This window comes from Scylla paramamosain, chromosome 31 (genome assembly GCF_035594125.1).
Source record: "Scylla paramamosain isolate STU-SP2022 chromosome 31, ASM3559412v1, whole genome shotgun sequence".
Classification (NCBI taxonomy): Eukaryota; Metazoa; Arthropoda; class Malacostraca; order Decapoda; family Portunidae; genus Scylla; species Scylla paramamosain.
The window spans coordinates 17,024,000-17,046,499 of NC_087181.1; the positions used below are offsets into that span (position 1 = coordinate 17,024,000).

The window sequence follows — 22,500 nt, forward strand, 5'->3', positions numbered from 1 at the left end:
TTCTTCTCCTCCTCTGAGTTTTTTATCAATCAGTCAAGTGTTTACCTAATATCAGGGATGGAGTGAATGCAAGCGTTGTGTTTTGTAATACGAAAACTTCAAATTCTTGCGAATAGTCATCCGCTGAAAACTCATTTCAGATACGAATGCTTTGTGAAAGTGTTCGTGAATACATTTTTTTGTTGAAAAGTAATTTCTTGATGTAACTCGCTAAAACACTTTTTTCAAGTTACGCAACGGTGAAGGTGCACTGTGAAGAATGACTCGTGACTGGCGGCAGCGAGGCAGGGTGAGGCAGACGCGTCACAACTCGCGTGCTGCACACGCCGTCATGAAACCAATTCATCGTATTATTCGAAAAATTAGAATGTCTTATCTGAATATTCGAATACGAAGGAGAATAGTTTCATTTCTAATAACAATTATGCCAATATGAGCATGAATACACTCAAATATATTACTGGAACGTGCTGGAATGCGAATAACAGCTGTAGGCTCGAGAACAAGAAGGGCCAATATCGAAAGGTTAGGTTTTGAGAAAAACGCCGTTCTAGCACAAAGAATTCTGACTTATCATTGACTTCGGCTCAGAACAGAGTGCTGGTGTAGCTTCGACTTTGACCGTTATAGCACTGATAGAAACGTGTACTTCCAGTTCCCTGGTAGGCTTATCTCAAAAGAGCCATTTTTTGACATCGGTCCTTCTTGTTCTCGGGCCTAGAGTTATTAACAGTGCGTCCCTGAAGTTACCACATGAGTCAAACCATTAAATTGTATGTCATCTTCATTCTTTCCGTTTTCTTCGTCCCACGCACCCAGACTTTCCTCCTCAATACTCACCCTCACTGCAATTTCCTTCGCCCGCGCTCGCATTTCCACCCGTAGATTTCGATCGTCGACAATCTCCACCGCGTCGAGCAGATCCTGTGCAAGAGACGAGAAAAGTGAGGAGAGAGAGAAAAGAAAAAAAATCACAAAATCAGAAATATAAAAAGAAACAAATAAGAAAGCACAAGAGGATAAGCAAGGTTGAGAAGAGATAATGAAGACAGGAGAGCGAGGGGAAGAGTGGCTCGCGTAGAAAAGTGAGGACTCAAAGCAAGATACAAGATGGAGAACAAGTTGTATCCCGAAGGTGCTGAAGTGAAGGGGAAGCAAAGTGTGTCCCGGGTAAGGGTGAGAACTGAAGGACGTGGGATGTGAAGAGAAGGCGTGGTAAGTGACGGAAAGAAGGGGAGGGGAAAGAAAGGTGACTGAGGACAGAGAGGAAAAACATCAGGAATAAGAATTTTCACATTTAAATGCAAATAACTGAGCAGAGTCTCTCTCTCTCTCTCTCTCTCTCTCTCTCTCTCTCTCTCTCTCTCTCTCTCTCTCTCTCTCTCTCTCTCTCTCTCTCTCTCCCTCTCTCTCTCTCTCTCTCTCTCTCTCTCTCTTTCTTATCCTCTCCTTTACTCTCCTTTCCTCTACTCTCCTTTCCTCTCCTTCGCCCTTCCCTTATCCTCTCCTCTCCTCTCATTATCTTTTCCTCTCTCATCTCCCCTCTCATTTCCTTTCCTCTCCTCTCCTTTTATCTCCTCTATCCTCTCCTCCCCTCTCCTCTCATCGCTTACCTCCTCCTAACACACTATACCACCTAAAAGTCACAAGAGAACACGTAAAAAGAAAGAAAAAAATACCTTTCTCACCTGCAGAGGCAAATCTTTCTCACCTGTACAGAGAGGTAAGCCCACAGTCTCTCCACGTGGTTGTCCCTGGGCAGCTCCTGGTCAGACTTGTAGGTTCTTGAGACGCGCAACTGTAGAGGTCCTTGCTTCCCCCTACCGGCCACCACGGGATGTACCTCCTTCACGCCCTCCCGCAGCTGCCCCGCGAACACCACCTGAAGGGCCAAGGCTGTACGTGACTCTTTTCCTGCTTCATTTTGATTGTTTTTAATGGATCATTGTTTGTGTAGGAGTGTTAATGGCTTTGGAAGGTGTTTTCTTTATGATTCTGCATATTTAACGGGATCTAGTGGAAGTTGCTGTGGCTTTCAATAGTGTTTTCGTGATTCTAATGTAAATTTAATACGGGTTCTACATAGTTAACAGGTTGTATTGGAAATTATCAGGGTTTTCAAGGGTGTTTTTATGACTCTAGTGGCAGTTTAACAAGGATTCTGCATATTCACCTCGTTCTGCCACTGGAAATGATCGGAGGTAGGACAGGTAAAAAAAAAAAAAAAAATATATATATATATATATATATATATATATATATATATATATATATATATATATATATATATATATATATATATATATATATATATATGCAATATCAAGATTATTTTTGACCATCTGAAAAATAAATAAATAGTGTTTGATGTACGTACATACTTTTGCATTGTTTTTTTTTTTTTTTTTTTGTCGTTATTTTGACTAAGTGTAAAAATTATTTCATTATTTCCAAACTTTTCTCTCTTCCCGCTGGTTTGTTAACATTTAAATAGAACCTTTGATTTCGTTGCTCGTGTATAAGCATCATCATCATCATCATCATCATCATCATCATCATCATCATCATCATCATCATCATCATCATCAACAACAACCACCACCACCACTACCACGAGATATATATATATATATATATATATATATATATATATATATATATATATATATATATATATATATATATATATATATATATATATATATATATATATATAAACAGTACTGCTCTCCATGAAAAGAACTAATACATCAGAGGCACACATTTGCAGATGAAGTGGTGTGTGCCTTTTTTTTTTTTTTTTTTTGTGTGTGTGTGTGTGTGTAGAAACATCCATGAACAAAAAAAAGAAAAAAAAAAAAAAAGGAAGGAAAAAGATACACAGCACTCCAGTATCAGCCAACAGGACATCACAATCACAATCACGTACAAACATACATAGCTGAATACAAAACTAGCAAATACGAACATAAAAGAACCCTCCCCATCACACACACAGCTATTTTGAGCAGGATAATAAAGACGGAATTTCTCTCCCCATCTCTCTTCACCTCTCCAATCCAAAGTGCAGGTTAGGATAGTAAAAAGAGAAGACTCCTCACCACCAGTCATTCAGTCAGTCATTCAGTCAGTCACTCAGTCAATCTTTAAATCAGTTTATTAGTCAAGCAGTCAGTTATTGAATCAACTAATCAGTCAGGTCATTCAGTCAATCAGTTAATCAGCAGTCTAAATTTCCTACCAGACAGTGATAAACTACACTATCTACGTAACCTAGAGTGAGGAACACAGGATAGTGAAGAGGAAGCCAGCTCACCACCTCACCTCACCTAACATCAACTGACCTCACCTTTCTAATCTACAATGCAAAAGACAATAAATAAATAAAGTACTCTATCTAAAATCAGAGCTTCCAAAACACTTATCCTCCAATATTCAATGCCACTTTTCACATTTAAGGACTGGCATCTCCATGGGACCTTTTCTTTTCCCCTTTTTGTTGCCCTTGGCCGGTGCCCCTCGTACATAAGAAGAAAATGAAACACATGATAGAAAAATATACCTATAACATCATACAGACAACCTCTCCTCACTGCCTAAGTGTTAGAAGGCTCGTGTTTGATTATATAATTCATCACCACCTCTCTCATCTTGTGCAAGGGATGGTAAGAGAAATAAACTACACTAAAGAAAGACAAACTAGACTAAAGAAAGACATACAATACCCCCAAGCTTCACCTAAACAGCCTCACCTCGCTGCCAGAGTAGAAGTTAGAAGGCCCGTGTCTGATGATTGAGTTTCTGTCCACCACATCATCGCGGTACATCACATCCAGGTCAGTGAGGAGAGGAGTGGCGATCTCATTGTAAAACTCCTTCATCTCCTCCCCTGGCCTGTCCCTCCTCGTTCAGTGTCCTCGTGAATCCTTCGTTGTCCGCACTCACCTGACGCAACAGCCTGCCAGGTGACAAATGCTGCAGTGTTCATTTGTGAGAGAGAAATACTGCATGTAGGTGTGTGTGTGTGTGTGTGTGTGTGTGTGTGTGTGTGTGTGTGTGTGTGTGTGTGTGTGTGTGTGTGTGTGTGTGTGTGTGTGTGTGTGTATTGGGGAGGAGAGTTTAGTTTGATTGTAAAATAGAGATGTGGTGTTAGACGAAGAGTGAAGGAAAGGAATTAAAAGGAAGGGATGGTGTAAAAGAGGGAGAGAGAGAGAGAGAGAGAGAGAGAGAGAGAGAGAGAGAGAGAGAGAGAGAGAGAGAGAGAGAGAGAGAGAGAGAGAGGTAGGTTTGTTGTAGTTAGCTGTAGTAGTAGTGGCGGTGAGTTTTCAAATAAAGAAGATTCGTACAAATTTATAAAAGTGTCAGGAAAAGACAATTCTCAAAAAAAAAAAAATAGATAAATAAATGAAAAATAAACTGACAAAAAAAAAAAAAAAAACAATAGAATGACTGACTAAAAAAAAAAAATATATATATATATATGTACTACTGAAACGGAACAAAGAACAAAGAGAGTGTTATTGCTTCATGTTCCTGGTATCAAAAAGAAAAACGAAACACAAAGAAAAAAATAAGGAAATTCATATTGGAAACTGTAAGACGAAAAGGAAGAAAATGTGGAAACAGAATAACGTGGATTCATAACACACACACACACACACACACACACACTCTCTCTCTCTCTCTCTCTCTCTCTCTCTCTCTCTCTCTCTCTCTCTCTCTCTCTCTCTCTCTCTCTCTCTCTTAGAAGCATGCATAGACAAATAGATTAACAGACAGATGTAAATAGGTGGATAGACTAACAGAGAGAGAGAGAGAGAGAGAGAGAGAGAGAGAGAGAGAGAGAGAGAGAGAGAGAGAGAGAGAGAGAGAGAGAGAGAGAGAGAGAGAGAGAGAGAGAGAAAATTAATGAGAATCTTTCTTTTCTTTATTTCTTCATTTCCTAGCTTCCAAATTTGCATGTTTTTCATCCCTCTCCTCTTACTCTTTTTTTTTTTTCCTATTCTGGAGACGCGAGAGTGTGGGATGAAATCTTTTTCATTTGATTTTTATACATTTATTTATTTATTTATTTATTTTTGTCTTTTTTTAGTCTTACACTTTTTTTTTTTTTTTTTTACTTTTTTCGTGTTTTTTTTTTTTGTCTATTTTTTCACTCTTTCGTTTTATTTTATTTTTTTTGCCATCCTTTATTTTTTTTCCTTTATTTCGTGTTTTTTTATCCTTTATTTTTTTTTTCATTCTTTTGTGTTTTATTTTATTTTTCGTCATCCTTTCATGTTTGTCATTTTATTTTTCGTCCTCCTGTATTTTTTTTTATGTCATTCTTTTGTGTTTTATTTTTATTTTCCGTCATCCTTTATTTAATTTTTGTCATCCTTCCGTGTCTTATATTTTTCCTTTCTGTCGTACACCCTGTTGAGTCCCTGATAGATGTACAATTAAATGTATAGTTGTGCCAATACGTATATATTTATTTTTTCTTGTAGGTTTTTCAGTTCGACTCGCTCTCCCATCTCTGTCTGTCTATTTGTCTGTCATTCTGTGTGTGTGTGTGTGTGTGTGTGTGTGTGTGTGTGTCTCTGTCTGTCTACTTGTATGTATATGTACGAGTAATTTCTCTCTCTCTCTCTCTCTCTCTCTCTCTCTCTCTCTCTCTCTCTCTCTCTCTCTCTCTCTCTCTCTCTCTCTCTCTCTCTCTCTCTCTCTTTGTCCTGTCTTCTCTTTTATTCTCTTCTTTTGTCTTCCTTACCTACAAAAATAAACAAGAAAGGAGACAGAACTCCGTAAAAGACAACAAAAGCAAAACCATGAATACTGACAAACACTATAGCATTGCACACCACCACCACCACCACCACCACCATTCTCTCTCTCTCTCAGAATATCAGTTTTTTTTTTCTTTGTTTTTTAATGCTGGCTCTTTGCAATATCGTTCGCGTTGCATTTTATTTTTAGCATTGACCTGGCTTTTCTCTCTCTCTCTCTCTCTCTCTCTCTCTCTCTCTCTCTCTCTCTCTCTCTCTCTCTCTCTCTCTCTCTCTCTCTCTCACGTCACAGAAGTATTTCAAGTTTATTATTTTCACACGTGCCGCCTAATGACCTCCTTGTTTTGGCGCGGTGCTGTGAAAAGTTACGTGCTTGATCAGTCAGTCAGATAGGCAGCCCATAAAATCAGGCAGGTAGTTAGTTAATCAGTAGCAAAATGAGTGGGTAAGTCAGGCAGTCAGTCAATTTGTCAGTAATTTTGGATTCTTTTCGTCACTTGTTTTTTTTTTCCCTTTCTTTTTGCATTTCTTGTTGTCATTGGCTAATACCTCTCTAACATAAAAAAAAAAATAAAAAAAGACGATGGAAAGACTCCTCACTCACTCCCTTCACTTCTGTAATAATCACCATCAATCATCACCTCTCTAGTGCAAAGTGCAGCACACGATAGTAAAGAGGAAGGCTTCTCACCACCAACCGTCACCTCTAATGCAAAGGGCAGCGCAGAACATTACATAAACCAATATTCCCAGTCTTTCATCCCTCTTACTGGTAAACTCTATCTGACTCTGTATTTCCTGCAGCCTTTGACAAACAGAGAGAGAGAGAGAGAGAGAGAGAGAGAGAGAGAGAGAGAGAGAGAGAGAGAGAGAGAGAGAGAGAGAGAGAGAGAGAGAGAGAGAGAGAGAGAGAGAGAGAGAGAGAGAGTTTCAAATACACCTGTCGAAAATCTGATGTTCTTTTTTGCCAATCTCTTTTGAAACTGACAGGTGAGTGAACCTTTTTCTTCTTTTCCCATCCCTTTGTCACAGAATAGTAAAGAATTAATGTTTCTCCACACCAGCCTTCACCTCTATAATCTCAAGTGCAGGATAGGATAGCAAAGACAGAAGGCTCCTCCCCCGCCTCACCTCACGTCGGCGTCCTGGCCCAGAGCAAGGGAGAAAACGGGCAGCTGGTGGTGGTTTGCTTCCCTCACGTTCCTCCTCAGCTGCTCAGGATTCGTCTCCCCAATGTTTGGCTTCCCGTCCGTCAGAAACACAACCTGTAGCGTGATGGCAGGCGATTAGTTATGACTCAGGTGTGTTTCAGGTGTGTGTGAGATGTATTAGGAGTGTTTCAGGAGTTTTAGTTATATTCCAGGTGTGTGTGACGTATTAGGGGTATTTTAGTTATGTTCCAGGTGTGTTTCAGGTGTGTTTGAGATGTGTTAAAGGTGTTTTAGGGAGTTCAAGTTTCATTTCAGGTGTTTCAGGTGTGTTTGAGATATATTACAGGTGTTTTAAGGGTTCAAGTTTCATTTCAGATATGTTTCAGGTATTTCAGGGGCATTTCAGGTGTGCTTCGGGTGTTCCAGGTACATTTCAGGTATGTTTGAGGTATACGGAGACACAAACAGCAGCAAGAGAGTAATAATGAGTAAGTAACGTCACCAATCAAGGGAAATGAGTTAGTTGAGTTAAGGAAATTAGTGTATGTTGTGTTGCTTTGCGTGGAGACTTAGTACACAACAGTGGACTGGAATTTTATTATCTAGAGATTAAGAGATGAAAGGGAGGGTGAAAGCAGTTGATTATAATTAGTCTTGTCATTAGAGGAGTATAGTGTATCTCTCTCTCTCTCTCTCTCTCTCTCTCTCTCTCTCTCTCTCTCTCTCTCTCTCTCTCTCTCTCTCTCTCTCTCTCTCTAAGGTTATTCCAGTTAAGTATAATCAGTAGAAGTAGGGCATATTTAATTTCAGGTGTATTTGATTCTTGCATTGTCTTTGCATCATCCAGTCAGTCAGTTAATCAGTCAGGTAGTTAGTCAATCAGTTATTTGTGTAGTTAATCACTCCCTCCCTACTTCCCTCCCTCCCTCACCCCCTCCCCCCATCACCTGTCGGGCCGGGGCGTGGGTGGAGTTGTGAGTGTTGGCGCCCGTCACCGCCTGCAGCAGGGCATCGTTAATGTTGGTGCCGCCCAGAGCCCGCAGCGCCTGTATCTTGGCCACGCCCTGCTCCACCTGGTCGGGCAGCGCTTGGTACACCCCGAGGGACTTCACGCGGGTAGAGAACACCAACACCTGCAGAGGATAGAGTTAGTAATTGTGGTGATTTTGGTGTTAAGCTTGTGATGAATGACTAAGTTTATCCTAATTTCATCTAAACCTTTCTTAACTTAACCTAATCCTTTCTTAAGTTAACCTAATTTCATCTAAACCTTTCTTAACTTAACGTAATCCTTTCTTAAATTAACCTAATTTCATCTAAACCTTTCTTAACTTGACCTAATCCTTTCTTAAGTTAACCTAATTTCATCTAAACCTTTCTTAACTTAACCTAATCCTTTCTTAACTTAACCTAATTTCATCTAAACCTTTCTTAACTTGACCTAATCCTTTCTTAAGTTAACCTAATTTCATCTAAACCTTTCTTAACTTAACGTAATCCTTTCTTAAGTTAACCTAATTTCATCTAAACCTCTCTTAACTTAACCTAATCTTTTCTTAATTTAACTTAACCCTTTCTTAACTTAATTTCATCTAAACCTTCCTTAACCTAACTTAACCTAACTTAACTTGATTAGTTTAGCTTAGGTTTGACTAGGTTAGCTTAGGTTTGGTTTCTTGTGTGATAAGTGGTGACCTTTCAGCATAGAAAAATATCAAAAATTTAAATCGGAAACAAGAGAATAATAAAGAAAAGCCTCCCTAGCTGGTTTTGTTGGCGGAGGGGATACAGCGTGATACAGAATACGAGTACAAAAGAATAGATACATACAATAATAAAGCGAAACCCTGTGTATGATATTACAGAGAAAGCCAAGAAGTCTGCTTCAATGTGTTCCTCCTTTGTGTTCCTTTGCATTACCGAGAACACTAGTGGCAAGTGGGAATAATCAAGGTTGTAATGAAAATAAGCTGCAGGCTCACACACACAGGCACACGCACCCTCTCTCTCTCTCTCTCTCTCTCTCTCTCTCTCTCTCTCTCTCTCTCTCTCTCTCTCTCTCTCTCTCTCTCTCTCTCTAATACGTCACATTAAACAAACACAGGCTGACTTAAGTAGTTCCAATAAATTCTGCTTGTTTTGATAATGGTTCGCACGTGGCTGTGTGTTGCCATTCTTGCGTAATTACATGTTGTGTGCGATGGTACGCGATGGTACGATGATATGTGCGCGTGTCGGGGAAATCTGAGTGTTCCTGTGTACTGGTTGTGATAGTGGTGGTGGTGGTGGTGGTGGATAGAGGGTTTACAGTATATTCCACACTGCGTTGCACAATTCCAGTTACAGGATGGATATTGGTTTCCTCACGTCAGCACAGAGGAGAATACAAGCTACAAGAAATATGATCTGTTTGCAATGAGAGGATACTAAAACTTCAACTTTTATATTCGTCAGAGAAGCGTATTTTTATGGGAGACGTGTTTAAATGCCACAAGGGATATGGCGGGAGTGACGCAAAGAAAAGCCTCAGAGATTATGATCAGGGAAGGATTTAGAGAGGATGGATTTCAATGTTCATAAAGTTAGATTTGCGATTATGATAAGGAAAGTTACAAGAAGCGGTGAGGCAAGCTCGTGACGGTCCCTGCATGAAATATATTTACTTGTTTGTTTATTTGTTTAAGCTTCTTTATGTGTCCGCACCAATATCCTGATTTATGAGTCCATTCCATTCATCCACCACTTTGACAACCAATTCCTTCCACACTTTTTTTTTTTTTTTATCCAACTTTACCAAGCTTGAACCTGTTATTTTTCGTTTTGTCCTGATTACTGGCTTCGAGAATGTTATAACATCTTTTAATGCTCCCTGTACCATCTGAAAGACTTTTAAAAGAGTGGCTGATAGCTCTTTAAAAGTAGATAAGAGGATATGGGTCTCAATTAGAGTGGTAGAAGGCTGGAATGGCCTCAGTAATGGGGCTGTCAGTGCCGAGACATTAAGGAGCTTTAAAAGAAAATTAGGTGCATTCAGTGATAATAATGATAAGTGGTACAGATAGATATGTTATATACAGGGACTGCCACGTGTATGCCTGACGGCCTCTTGCTGCTTCCCTTATTATCTTATGTTCTTATGTATAGTCGTGTGTGCTAGGAATCACTGCTGCCAGCCATCACTTTAAGCTACAGGGGCGGTGCGCTAAGTCTGTCAGGTTGTCCAGGTGATCAGGGAACGGCCAAAACGGTGCGTAGGTAGCTCCAGTCTATTATTAACAATGCAGTACAGAGAGCGTGCGACGAGCTAAACCGAGGGAAGCAGAACTCACTCAGCATCCCGGAGGCTAACTGGCAACTAACTGAGAACAACGGGCGTGCGGGACGAGAGATGCCATAAGAGATCTCGGCAATAAAACAATGACATGATGCGTCTTCAAGTACATAAGAGACGTAAATGATAAATAATAATAATAATGATAATAATAACAATAATAATAATAACAGCAATAATAATAATAAAAAGAATATTAACTTATACACACTGTAATATGTATTCTGAAACTCACACTCAGTCAGTCTCTCTCTCTCTCTCTCTCTCTCTCTCTCTCTCTCTCTCTCTCTCTCTCTCTCTCTCTCTCTCTCTCTCTCTCTCTCTCTCTCTCTCTCTCACCTCAAACGAATCTTCCTGCGGCATTCGTCTGATGATGGCGATGATGGCTTCTTTGAGTTGGTCCAGCTTCCCGTGGTCACTCATGGAGCCTGAGACGTCGAGGGCGAAGACTGTGTGTGCCGGCAGCTTGGGGAGTCCCTCTGGGCTTAGGTAGTGCACGAAGAACCTCCCCAGAACCTGTAGAAGAGGGGAAGGTTGTCAGAAGGAGAGTGAGTAGCTATTTTCTTTTTTTTTTTTCTTCCACTGTCATGAGGCGAGAGATGTCATAAGCAGAAGGAATGGTTAAATGTTGGGACATGTTTATTAAATGAGGAGATAAACATAGAAATAACGAAATAAATGTACAGGTTTTGTCAGAAAAGGAAGGAAAAGAAGAGAGGAGACTATAAATATTACAGAAGTTATTATCTGAGACGAACGTTGGAAGAGCGAAAGAAATGTTATACAAGTTTTGAAAGAAAAGAGAGAAAAAAAACTGAAGAGGAGAATTGAATATTGCAGAAGTTATTATTTGAGAAGGTAAGCATAGAAAGAACGAAAGAAATATGCGCATTTTGAAAGAAAAGAGAAACAAAACAAAAAAAAAGGAGACATGAATATTACGAAGATTATTATTTGAGGAGGAAAAAATGGAAAGAACTAAGAAATGTACAAATTTTGAAAGAAAAGAGAATAAGATGAGAAAAGAGGATTATAAATATGAGGGAGACTTCTATTTGAGGAAGTAAAGATAAAAAGAACGAAAGAAATATACACGTGTAAGAAGGAAACAGGAGAAAGGAAAAGAAGAGGAGGACAGTTAGAAAGAGAAACATTAAGGAGGCGCCGTTGAATAAATGCACCTTACAAACAACCTGAATCTGATCTGCTCTTTTTACGAACAATATTCTGAAACATCTCTGCGCCGCATCTCCACTACTTTCAAAAGCCTCTAGTTGAAGTTGGGCAAGTTTTTAAATGTTTTTACGGTTCTAGTGACAGATTGACAATATTTCTACACTAATCGGAGAAACACTCTTGAGAATCTGGCAAATCATGTCGTTTTTACAGCGTGTTATATAATACTTTGGTCTATCAAGCTGCTTAGTCGTATTTCCTGTTTTTTTACTACTTGCGTTTAAGATGTTTTGGATAGTTAATAAGTACATGTAATATTTGTGGTGAATAAAATACCTATCTATCTATCTATCTGTCTGTCTGTCTGTCTGTCTGTTTGTTTATTTGTCTATCTATCTGTTTATCTATTTATCTGTCTGTCTGTCTGTCTGTCTGTCTATCTGTTTGTTTGTCTATCTATTTATCTATCTACGTATCTATCACTAACTATCTATCTATGTATCTATCTATCTATAGCTATCTATCTGTATCTATCTGTGTATCTATGGCCTGGTGGCTTCATGCAGCTTCCCTTATTTTCTTATGTTCTCAATGTTATCTATCTCCGTCTATCTATTTATCTATCTATCCCTTCCTCCTCCACCTTTTCGTCCTTACCTGAACCTCACCGCCATCCACGGTCCTCTGCACGTCGTAACTCAGCCTCAGTACTTCCTTTCCCCCCGTTGCGTTACTCTCTCGACTCTTCTGTACATTCCTGACGCTTCTACCACTTCTGTTACTACTACTGTCGATGGTCGCTACTTCCACGCCCCTGCTGGTGTTACGTGTGTTGCTTGTGGTGGTGTTTCTAAGGTGATGTCTTTCTTCTTCGTCTGTAGTGTCTTGTTCTCCCCCTCTTCCTTCTTCGTCTGTTTCTTTTTCTTCTTCTCTTTCTTTTTCTCCGCCTCGTTGGTATGTAAGAATTATTTCGTTGTCAGATACTCTCTCTTGTGTAGCTGCAAGGTAATTAGAGGGATGATGATAAACAGACAAGTACTGACTGCTTCCTTCTCCTCCTCCTCCTCCTCCTCCTCCTCCTGCTGTTTTTCTTATTACAGAAGCCCTTTAATCTGCTATCCTCTCTCATTCACTAAAAAAAAAATATAGGGTAGTTATGTAAACATCCTCTTTCCACTACTACTACTACTACTACTACTACTACTACTACTATAATAATAATAATAATAATAATGATAATAATGATAATAGTTTCAAAAGGCTCAGGTTAATATAATTGATGTGTGTGTCGACATCAGAGTGTCTTCATTGACGTGTGGTGTGTGTGTGTGTGTGTTGTGTGTGTGTGTGTGTGTGTGTGTGTTGTATAAGCATGTTGTTTTATAAGTATGTTGTTTTGTTGTTTACGTATTTTCTCCTTGGAACTTATTAGATATTTATCATTCTTTCCTTCAGCGCATTTACTATTAATCTTTTCCTAACTCCTCCTCTTCCTCCTCCTCCTCCTCCTCCTCCTGTTACTGCTACTACTGCTGTTGCTATTTGTTTTACCTTTCTATTCCTTCCTTCCTACTACTACTACTACTACTACTACTACTACTACAACTACTACTACCATCCCCTGACTTACCTGCAGAAGGATTAGGTTCCAGAAGTATTAGAAAGTTCTGAATTGCCTCCTTCTCCTTGACTCTCACCTCCACTTGTTGCGTCCCCGTGCCCTGAGAGAGAGAGAGAGGGGGGGGAGAAGAGAGAAATGAGTGGTGGTGAATAAAAAGTTAATTGGTTAGGTACATAAAGGAACATGAGAAGGAAGTTGACCTAAGGCTTGAGAGAGAGAGAGAGAGAGAGAGAGAGAGAGAGAGAGAGAGAGAGAGAGAGAGAGGAGAGAGAGAGAGAGAGAGAGAGAGAGAGAGAGAGAGAGAGAGAGAGACATACAAAACACAGAGAAGGAAACATACATACATACAGACAGACTGACAGAAAGAAATTTGCGGAAGCGGATGTAAAGAAAAAAAAAGAAAAAAGTAGACGCACAGGCGGACAGAAAAAAGACAGTTTTAAGTGAAAGTTATCCGTCAAAGTAAGACAAATAAAAAAATACTACGGACTGAAAAAGAAAATGAAAAAGAGAGGTAGAGAGTCGGAAATTAAAGTAAAAATGGGAAGTGACACACACACACACACACACACACACACACACACACACACACACACACACACACCACACACACACACACAAAAAAAAAAAAAGTAGAATTATCCATCAAAGTACCGTATTAAAAAGACCGAAAAACTACATCATTTGAAAAACAGCTACAAAAAGGCACAGGCAGCAACATAAATGGAAAAATGAGACACACGAACAGACAGACAGAAAAAGGAAAAAAAATAAGTAGAATTACACATCAAAATAATACCATAATGAAAATACTAAAAGATAAATCAATAAAAATCAGAGAGACGAAGAAGCAGAGACGAAGATTGATACAGAAAGGAAGACAGACAAACAAGCTGACGGAAAAAAAAGACAAAATGAATGACATAACCCATCAAGGTAACGAAGGAAGGGAAATCTGACTACAAAAACTTAAAAAAAAAGAAATGAGACAGCGAGGCAGAGGCGGCGACAAGTAAACACACACACACACACACACACACACACACACACACACACACACACACACACACACACACACACACACACACACACACACACACACACTAAAAACACATCGAAAAGATAAAGGAAGTGCGAAAAGCAGCTATTGAAAGGGTATCAGACTTGAAAGATCTAAGTTATGAGGAGAGGATTGGAAAACTCCGCAGCACTGGAGAAGAGACGACAACGAGGCGACGTGATCATGATGTGTACACGTGTAGAAGGAAAAGAAAAAAAAAAGTGATATCACGGATTTTAAAGTGCCACAACAATCAACGCTAAGAGAATACTATAAGAAATTGTACCCAAAAAGAAAAAAAAAAACAAGAAAAATGTTAGTAAATATCATCTTCCTGACAGAGCAATCAACCAATAGAATACACAGACCGACCAAGTTGTGTGTGCAAGGAACATTCACAGCTTTAAATATGAAAAATTAAATATAAAAGACATGAAATAACGAGCTTAACTCAATCCTGTAACAATACAATTACGTAAGAACAATTACATAAAAACACACGTACAGACAGACAGACAGACAGACAGACAGACAGACAGACACCAGCCTTACAGAATATGGGGGTAAGTGGACAGAGAAGGTGTATTTGCCTCGCGCCCTCTGCAGCAGCTCCTCATAGGCGACGTGGAAGGTGGCCTGCTCCAGGGGCGCCACCTTCATGCTGGCCTTGAACCGCTGCGTCTCTTGCGGGAGGTACCTGACGGAGGGAGAAGGGGGAGGGTGACGGGGGCAGCGTCGGTGGTGGTGGTGGTGGTGGTGGAGGAGGAGAAGAAATAACAACAAAACAACAAAACAACAACAACAACAACAACAACAATGAAGTAGGGGAAGGAAGAGTAGGAGTAGGAGTAGGAAAAGAAAGAAGAAAAATTAAGGAAAAGATGAAGACGAAAGGAGAAAATGAAGAAGAGCAAGGGGAGGAAGAAGAAATGAATATGTAAAGAAATAAAGAAAGAAGAAGAAAAAGCAGTAGTAGAAAAAGAAAGAAGGGAAAGTAACTAGTAGCAGAAGTGGAAGAAGAAGAAAGACAGGGAGGAAGAAGAAAGAACGAATGAAGAATAAGAATGAGGAGGAAGAAGAAAATAAAAAAGAAAGAAGGAAAAGAAGATAGGTACAACAATTAAAAGTAGGAAAAAAGTGAGGAAATAAAAAGGAGGAGGGAGAGGAAGAGGAGGAGGAAAAAGGCAACGCAAAAGAGGAACAAGTAGTTGAACTTTTGCTTTTCAAGAACTGTTAACTTAGGAGGAGGAGGAGGAGGAGGAGGATGGGGAGGAGGAGGAGGGAGGGAAGGTTAAGCAAGTGGAGTAAGTGGACGGTAATGACTCACTTATTGGTCTAATTCTCAACAGAAAACCAAATTGTCGAACGTTTTAAAGACTTTTCGATATTTTATCACTTTCAAGACGTGGCGAGAAATTGCGTTTTTTTTTAATGTACTTTTTAATACATATATACATTTTTTATTTTAATGCTTCTTTACCACTTGCCCTTCTCTGTGTGTAAAAATAATATTGTATCTAATTTGTATGTGTGTGTAAGTGTGTGTGTGATATTGAAGTGTAATTGTGCAGTTAGTCAAAGATGTTATTCTCTTTATATTACTTGGCCTGACTTATATATATAAAAAAAAGAAAGAAAATAACAAAGAAAATCATGTACTTTTATTTACTCATCTGTTGTTGATGTACGGTGAAGTGCAGATATGGTAATAAATTAATTTTGTTCATACGTTCTGTAGCAATCAACTTCCCTTGTATAGAAAAAAAAAAAGTAAAGGCATTTCGTCTCATCAACTCTTACCCTTTAACTGATTATTTTCGCCCTTCCCCCGTTCCCAACCCCGCCCGCCCGCCCGCCCACACACACACACACACACACACACACACACTCTCTCTCTCTCTCTCTCTCTCTCTCTCTCTCTCTCTCTCTCTCTCTCTCTCTCTCTCTCTCTCTCTCTCTCTTCCACCGCTATTTTCATCCCAAATGCTCTTCTGATCTTGCTAATTGCATGCCTCCCCTCCTCCCGTGGCCTCACTGTACAAGACTTTTTACTTTATCTCAGCCCTATTCTGTCCACCTCCCTAATGCAAAAGTTAACTAGTATTCACAAATTTTCATCCCTTTTCTGGTAAACTCTGGAATTCCCTGCCTGCTTCCGTATTCCCACCACCCTGTGACTTGGTGTCTTTCAAGAGGGAGGTTTCAAGACACTTTTTGTAATTTCCAATATTCCTTTTGACAATTCCCTTCCGTGGCCTTTCCTTTCATTTTCTTTTCACTTTTCTTTTCTCTTCTATCTTTTTGTTGCTCTTTGCCAGATCCCCTTCTTGCATACAGACTACAATGCACGTGTACTTATTTATGTACATAGTTCAATCGTAAAGAAACACCCTCACTTAGTCTACACCCACCTAGACACCAAAACAAAACAAAAAAAACACTGAAAAGGGAGTTGTATTTTCAAGCCACTCAAGAGCAGCACCTCCTTCACTTCATCTATTAACTGTTATTCACGGAAAAGTGATTTGATTGCATGAGGAGCGAAGGAGAGGAAGGCGAAGCAATTATGAACTTGAGAGCATTATTTTGGAAATCTCGTGTCTAAGAAAAAGGAAGGAAGGGGAGGGGAGATGAAGGGTGGAGGGAGTGAGGAGAGAGGCAGGAGAGTTAGAAAAGAGAAGGGAAGATGAAGGAGAGAGTAAAGCTAAGGGATAAACAGTAAAAGAGAGGAGAGGGAGGAGAAGGAAAGAAGAAGAAAGAGGATAAGGAAAGGTAGGAAATAAAAAGGAAGGGAAGAGAGAGACGAAGAAAAAGGAAGTAATAAGGAAGGGAAGGGAAAAGAAAGGAGAAGAAGAAAAGGGGAAGAAAACAGTAAGGAAGAGGAAAGGAAAGGAATGAAGGGAAAGGGGAGATAAGAAGGAAACAAAAGGGAAGAGAAAGGAAAGGAGGAGAAGAGAAGGAAAGATAAGAGTCGGAAAGCAAAGGAAAACAAAAGGAGGGAAGGAAAAGAATATAAGACTTAAAAATAATTCTCCTCCTCCTCCTCCTCCTCCTCTTCCTCCTCCTCCTCCTCCTCCTCCTCCTCCTCCTCCTCCTCCTCCTCCTCCTCCTCCTCCTCCTCCTTATAAATGCATAAAAGAAAGATGAAGAATAAACAAAAGAAAATAGCATAAATGTTTAAAATATGAGGAAAAATAACGTTGTGTGTGTGTGTGTGTGTGTGTGTGTGTGTGTGTGTGTGTGTGGGTGGGTGTGTGTGTGTGTGTGTGTGTGTGTGTGTGTGTGTACCTGCTGGATCCTGATGTCGTTCTGGTGTCTCCTGAAGTCTTTGGTCCCTTTGTTCTCCTCTTCTCCTCCACCTTAGTTGTGATGTTCCGGCCTCCCGCTTCACTGTGAGGGAGAGAGCTGCATCAATGGAGGGCAGTAGGGAAGGGAAGAAGGGAAGGGAGAAAAAGATAGGTTACGTTCTCCCTTGCCTCGCTGTGGGGTAGAGGGCTGTGTGAATGAAGGGAGGCAGGGAGAAAAGGAGGGGAGTGAATAGATAGGTTGGTAAAATTCACTGTAACATTTTCAATTTCTTATTCTGTTCCCCTTCTTTCTCATTTTCTACGAAGTTTAACACGTCGGTACAAATACGCGTCCTCTTTTGTCGCACTTCTCTTCATGTAATCATTTTCTCCTTTTATTTTTCCACTATCTATTAAAATATTCACTGCGCAACATCAAAGAGCAATTATCAATCTGAGTTGCGGAGTACCACGCGACAACACTCCTCTTCCTTCCGTCCGTGTTATTGGCATTACAGCAACACAGTCATACAGGGATATAAGATAAAGAGAACCAGAAATACAGATGAAACAGTAATACATGGCCACAGAAATGCAGATACCAACGGAGTAATACAGGAACACGAAACTACAGATATTCAATAAGGCATTAATACAAGGCAACATAAAATTGAGTTAATCAGTAAGGCAGAAATGCAGGAACACAGAAATACAGGTTATCAATAAGGCAGTCATACAGGGACACAAAAATAAAGAGTAACCAATACCACAACAATTCAGAGCCACACAGTAATTGATAATCAGCCTCCACATCACCTTTGCAGTTCCCTTGACGTTCCAGAGGCGACGTGGCAGTAATGCTATGAGATTCACTGTACTTTGGCATCCTCTCGTTTTGATTTTTCCAGGGATACAGCGATTATTACTTAGGTTTTTAAAGGTATTTAGAAGCGACGCGACAGTAATATGAATTTCACAGCCTTCTCTCGTTACTGTATTTATTTGTTTTTTTTTTTTTTAAAGCTACAGAAACTATTACTAGGGTTTTTAAAGGTGTTTGTGCCTTGGATGGTAATAATCCTTGTCAAACTGTCATTATGATTATGGAATTTCCTTGAAGACTCGAATGACTTTCACGAGAGATTGTTAAGTGTCGAGATTAGATGCGGAAGTGTCGAGGAACAAGGACCTGCGAAACGAGACGAAACGAGACGACAAAGAGAAAATACATTGACGTCTGGAGACCTTGTTGTGTATGAAAGGAGAGAACATCCATCACGCAACACAAAGCGTCTCAAAAGGCTGTTGGAAATAAAGACTGCAACGTTTTCTGGGTAACAGGGACAAGAATACGTGGTGAGAATCAAGCCATGTACATTCAGGGTCAAAAGTCAAGTAAACAACAGTTCTTACTTCTTCTTTTAGCGTTTTCTTCAGTTTTATGTCCTTCGTTTCAAATTTTTCTTGGCATTAGGGACAAGAAGAAGACAACTGTGCATTAAATGATGGTCAGAAGTCAAATTATCTCCTGCACTCTCTTTTAATTCGCTTTCAGTTCGTCTAGCGTTATTTTTCAGTTTATGTTCCCTATTTATTTATTTTATTTTTTCTAGGTAATAGGAAGGAATAAGTATACTTGTTGAGAGGCAAGCCGTGTACAGTCAGGATCAAAAGTCAACTCTTGCACTCATTTCCACATTTTAATCCTTTCCTTCAGTTCTATCTCCACCATTCATTATTTTTTATTTTTATTTTTCCATTTCCAGGGAATAGAGAGAGGTATACGTGGTGAGAAGCAGGCCGAGTACAGTGAGGGTCAAAGGTCAGAGAGAGAGAGAGAGAGAGTAGGGATGAAGTAGGAATGAGAAGCATGGGAGTGGGAAGTGGGATGGGAAGGGGGGTGTGGAGAGGGAAGAGGATGAAGGCGACCTAAGATACACGTGTAGCCAATGACAGCCACCATGAAGAAAGGATGAGGGATGTCACTTCTGTTAGGAATATACGTATAGAAAAACTGCTTCATCAAGTATGGAGGCGTCTGTACATGAGAACACAGGAAGGAAACCATGACATATTGAAGAATTTATGTCCTCAGTCGCCTGCAGGTGTCGCTTCCACATGTTACAAGGATCTCTGTCAGGTGTATCCACGAGTAGTACTTAATAATATAAAGTCTCTCTCTCTCTCTCTCTCTCTCTCTCTCTCTCTCTCTCTCTCTCTCTCTCTCTCTCTCTCTCTCTCTCTCTCTCTCTCTATTCCTTTTATTATCTTTCTTGTTTTTTTCTCCTCCTTCCTTCTTTTCTCATCTTTTCTTCTTGTCTGATCTCTTTTTGTGTATTCTTTATTGGTTTTCGTTTCTTCTTCTCTCTTGTTTCTTCTGCTTCCTCCCTTTTTATCTTTTTCGTTGTCTTATCTCTCTTGTTTCTTCTTTATTAGTTTTACGTTTCTTTCTGTTTCTCTTCCATTTTTTTTATCATCCCGTTCTTTTTTTTATTTTTTTCCTTTGTCTTCCCTTTATTGTTTTCCTAATATACTTCTCGTTTTTTCTTTATTTCTTCTCTGTTTCTTGTTTTTTTTTCCTTTCTTTTCTTCTCTTCTCCTTGTCTTTTTTCTTTAGTTTCTTCTTTTTTTTCCTCCTTTTCTTCTTTTTCCCCTCTTTTCTCTTTGTTTTGTCTCTATGGTTTCTTCTTTATTTGCTTTTTGCTTTCTTCTTTTTTTCTCCTCCTCTTCTGTTGTTCCCCTCTTTTCTCTTTGTGTTTGGTTTCCTCTCTATTTGTTTCTCGCTTGTTCTTTTCTCTTTATTTCCTTCTTTCTTGTGTCTTTTATATTTTGAGTTGGTTTCTTGCCTCCTTCATTTAATTTCCTGGTTCTGTCAAGATTTTACTGGCTCACAAGGAACATTAATCTTCCCTCACCTTCGTCTTTCCAGATGCTGTGCGAGTTTTACGTGAGAAGGAAGGGACCGTTTCTCTCTGGTAACGCTGCAGCTTGTCCTCGTCCTTCACCTCTCAGTAGGCCTATATTCAAAGGCTATTATAATGAAGGATAGCTGTTGAATTATCATTGGAATCGCGAAAAGACTTGAAAATCTCAATAACGTCCGTAAAAGTTTGGTGGAAGTTGCTAAGATCAGAGGAGGAAACGTTTGCGAATACAGTGTTTGTTGTAGCTCAGTCTGCCTTTCTTTCATTTCACTCACTTCAATATTGTTGTTGAGACTTCACCGTCAAAGTTGTCGAGGCGCGAAAGTCAAGAAGCATAGACGAGTCACTAATTTGATTCCTCTCAAAATTCCGTGTGACCGTTTTTTTTTTTTTCTTTCTTTCTTTCTTCCCGTCACTCACACAGAATTAACAGCGTGAGTTGACCAAAAGAGGCGTGAAAGTAAACGCTGAAAGGAACTCAGATCTGTCACGCGTTGATTCCTCTCGTGCCCCGCCTTAGGGAGTCAGAATCTATGTTGTCAGACTGGGAAACCAATAATAGTGTAGACATGTATTGGGAAAGACCGATTACTTCACAAAACTAACACATTTGTATCACCAGTTACACACACTCACCCATCCAACGTTCATGAGAGAGACAAACATAGATGCACACAAAAACACACAAACAAACAGGAATTCACACCCGAACCACTACAACTCAAGGCCACTATACTGAAACACTTCGCTTCCTCACCACAACTGTTTTCAAAGACCACAGAGATGATCAGCCGAGTTCTCAAGAGTGCTTCTTCCGTTAATACTATAGAAACCTTGTCACCGAGTCACTAGAACCATAGAAACATCCTTGAAAATCCGTGTGACATCACCTAAAGCCCTTTGAAATTAGTGGTGTGGTGCTAAAATGTTTAATTATTCCCTTGCATCCGTCAATCATCCTTCAGTCACCCTTTAGTCACCCTTCAGTCACTCTCGTACATGGTGAGTGAGGATACGTAGGCATCAGCAGGGAGGACCATGGCCAGGGTGACGTGATCTGGCTTAGGGTGCGGGTTGTGCAGGGTGACGCGGTAGAGTGTGGCAGAGTAACGCTGGCTGATCTCTGTCCTCACCTCCACGCGGCCCACCACGCCCCGCCACCCTGCAGCCTGGAGGGGGAGGGCAGGGAGTTAATGAGTGAATGGTGTGTGTGTGTGTGTGTGTGTGTGTGTGTGTGATGTCTATCTATCTCTCTCTATACATAACTATCTATCAATCTATCTATCTATCTATACAATATACAGGCACAGAATTTCAGAAAATGCCTGAATTGAAAAAATTGATATTGCTCAAGAATGCAACAATGTGTAGACAGATTCCATCACTCCAATCATCCTTATTTTAGTTATTAAAAATGAAGCAACATTCCACCATTACTAAACAATTCAGATGAAGAGAGTGCTGTGTGTCTGTCTGTCTTTTTGTCTGTTAGTCTGTCTATCTATCTACATATCTATTCATTTCTTTACACCTTCACAAATACAAACCGGATACAATCTACAATAGCTTCCCCTAAAATTATTCCGCGCACCATCTTAGAAAACGTGCACCGGGGACTAGTGTAACTCAAGACAGGGTACTGAGGCATTGATTTGTTCGTCGCCTCAGTTTCATAGTCCATTTGGTCCTATCAGTAGAAATGACCCCGTGTCTTTACTGCTTTGAGGGAAAACTGTTCACTCATATTAAGTTGCAATCCTCCTGTTTCTTTTTCCTTTGTTACTTTTTTTAAGGGAGGCAAAGACTGGTGTTCTGAAACTTTAAGCTCATGAGGGCAAGTTTAAAGAGCCACTCAGGTTAGTTTTCGGATTCTCAAGTGTTCCTTCCTAATCTATAATGCAGAATTTTCGTTAAGATTTCACAGGAATTATGGAAAACTTTTGAAGAGTCTATGTGAATAAGTCTGATGTTTAAATAAAGTGAGATAGAAAAGGTTTAGAGTGTTAAGGTAACTGAAGATATGAAACGATTAGAGTCAGTTTGAATAAGCAGAGATATAAAACGTTTATTCTGTTTAAATAAAGTGAGATAGAAAACCTTCAAAGTGTGTTTAAATGAAATAAAATACCATTAGTCGAGATTTAAGATTATTACCCTTTAAATAAATCGAGATATGAAACCT

At 39.7% G+C, this 22,500-nt stretch overlaps 2 protein-coding genes across 4 annotated transcripts in view; one reads left to right on the forward strand and one right to left on the reverse strand.

The window, feature by feature from the left end:
• Positions 1 to 20,437, forward strand: part of LOC135088752 (oxytocin receptor-like) — an 83,556-nt gene extending 63,119 nt beyond the window's left edge. The window contains exon 3 of the transcript XR_010261105.1: positions 20,324 to 20,437. The gene's annotated coding sequence lies outside the window, so the exon portion shown is untranslated. The remainder of the gene's footprint in view (positions 1 to 20,323) is intronic.
• LOC135088751 (inter-alpha-trypsin inhibitor heavy chain H5-like) overlaps positions 1,744 to 22,500 on the reverse strand; it is an 82,318-nt gene continuing 61,561 nt past the window's right edge. For all 3 annotated transcript variants that reach the window (XM_063983751.1, XM_063983750.1, XM_063983749.1), the window contains 10 exons: positions 21,318 to 21,487; positions 17,396 to 17,497; positions 14,660 to 14,804; positions 13,057 to 13,147; positions 12,084 to 12,424; positions 10,590 to 10,766; positions 7,867 to 8,052; positions 6,900 to 7,033; positions 3,753 to 3,958; positions 1,744 to 1,882 (listed from right to left, as the gene is read on the reverse strand). In XM_063983751.1, the coding sequence (XP_063839821.1) occupies positions 3,862 to 3,958; positions 6,900 to 7,033; positions 7,867 to 8,052; positions 10,590 to 10,766; positions 12,084 to 12,424; positions 13,057 to 13,147; positions 14,660 to 14,804; positions 17,396 to 17,497; positions 21,318 to 21,487 (1,443 nt within the window). In that variant the 3' untranslated portion in view covers positions 1,744 to 1,882; positions 3,753 to 3,861. The remainder of the gene's footprint in view (positions 1,883 to 3,752; positions 3,959 to 6,899; positions 7,034 to 7,866; positions 8,053 to 10,589; positions 10,767 to 12,083; positions 12,425 to 13,056; positions 13,148 to 14,659; positions 14,805 to 17,395; positions 17,498 to 21,317; positions 21,488 to 22,500) is intronic.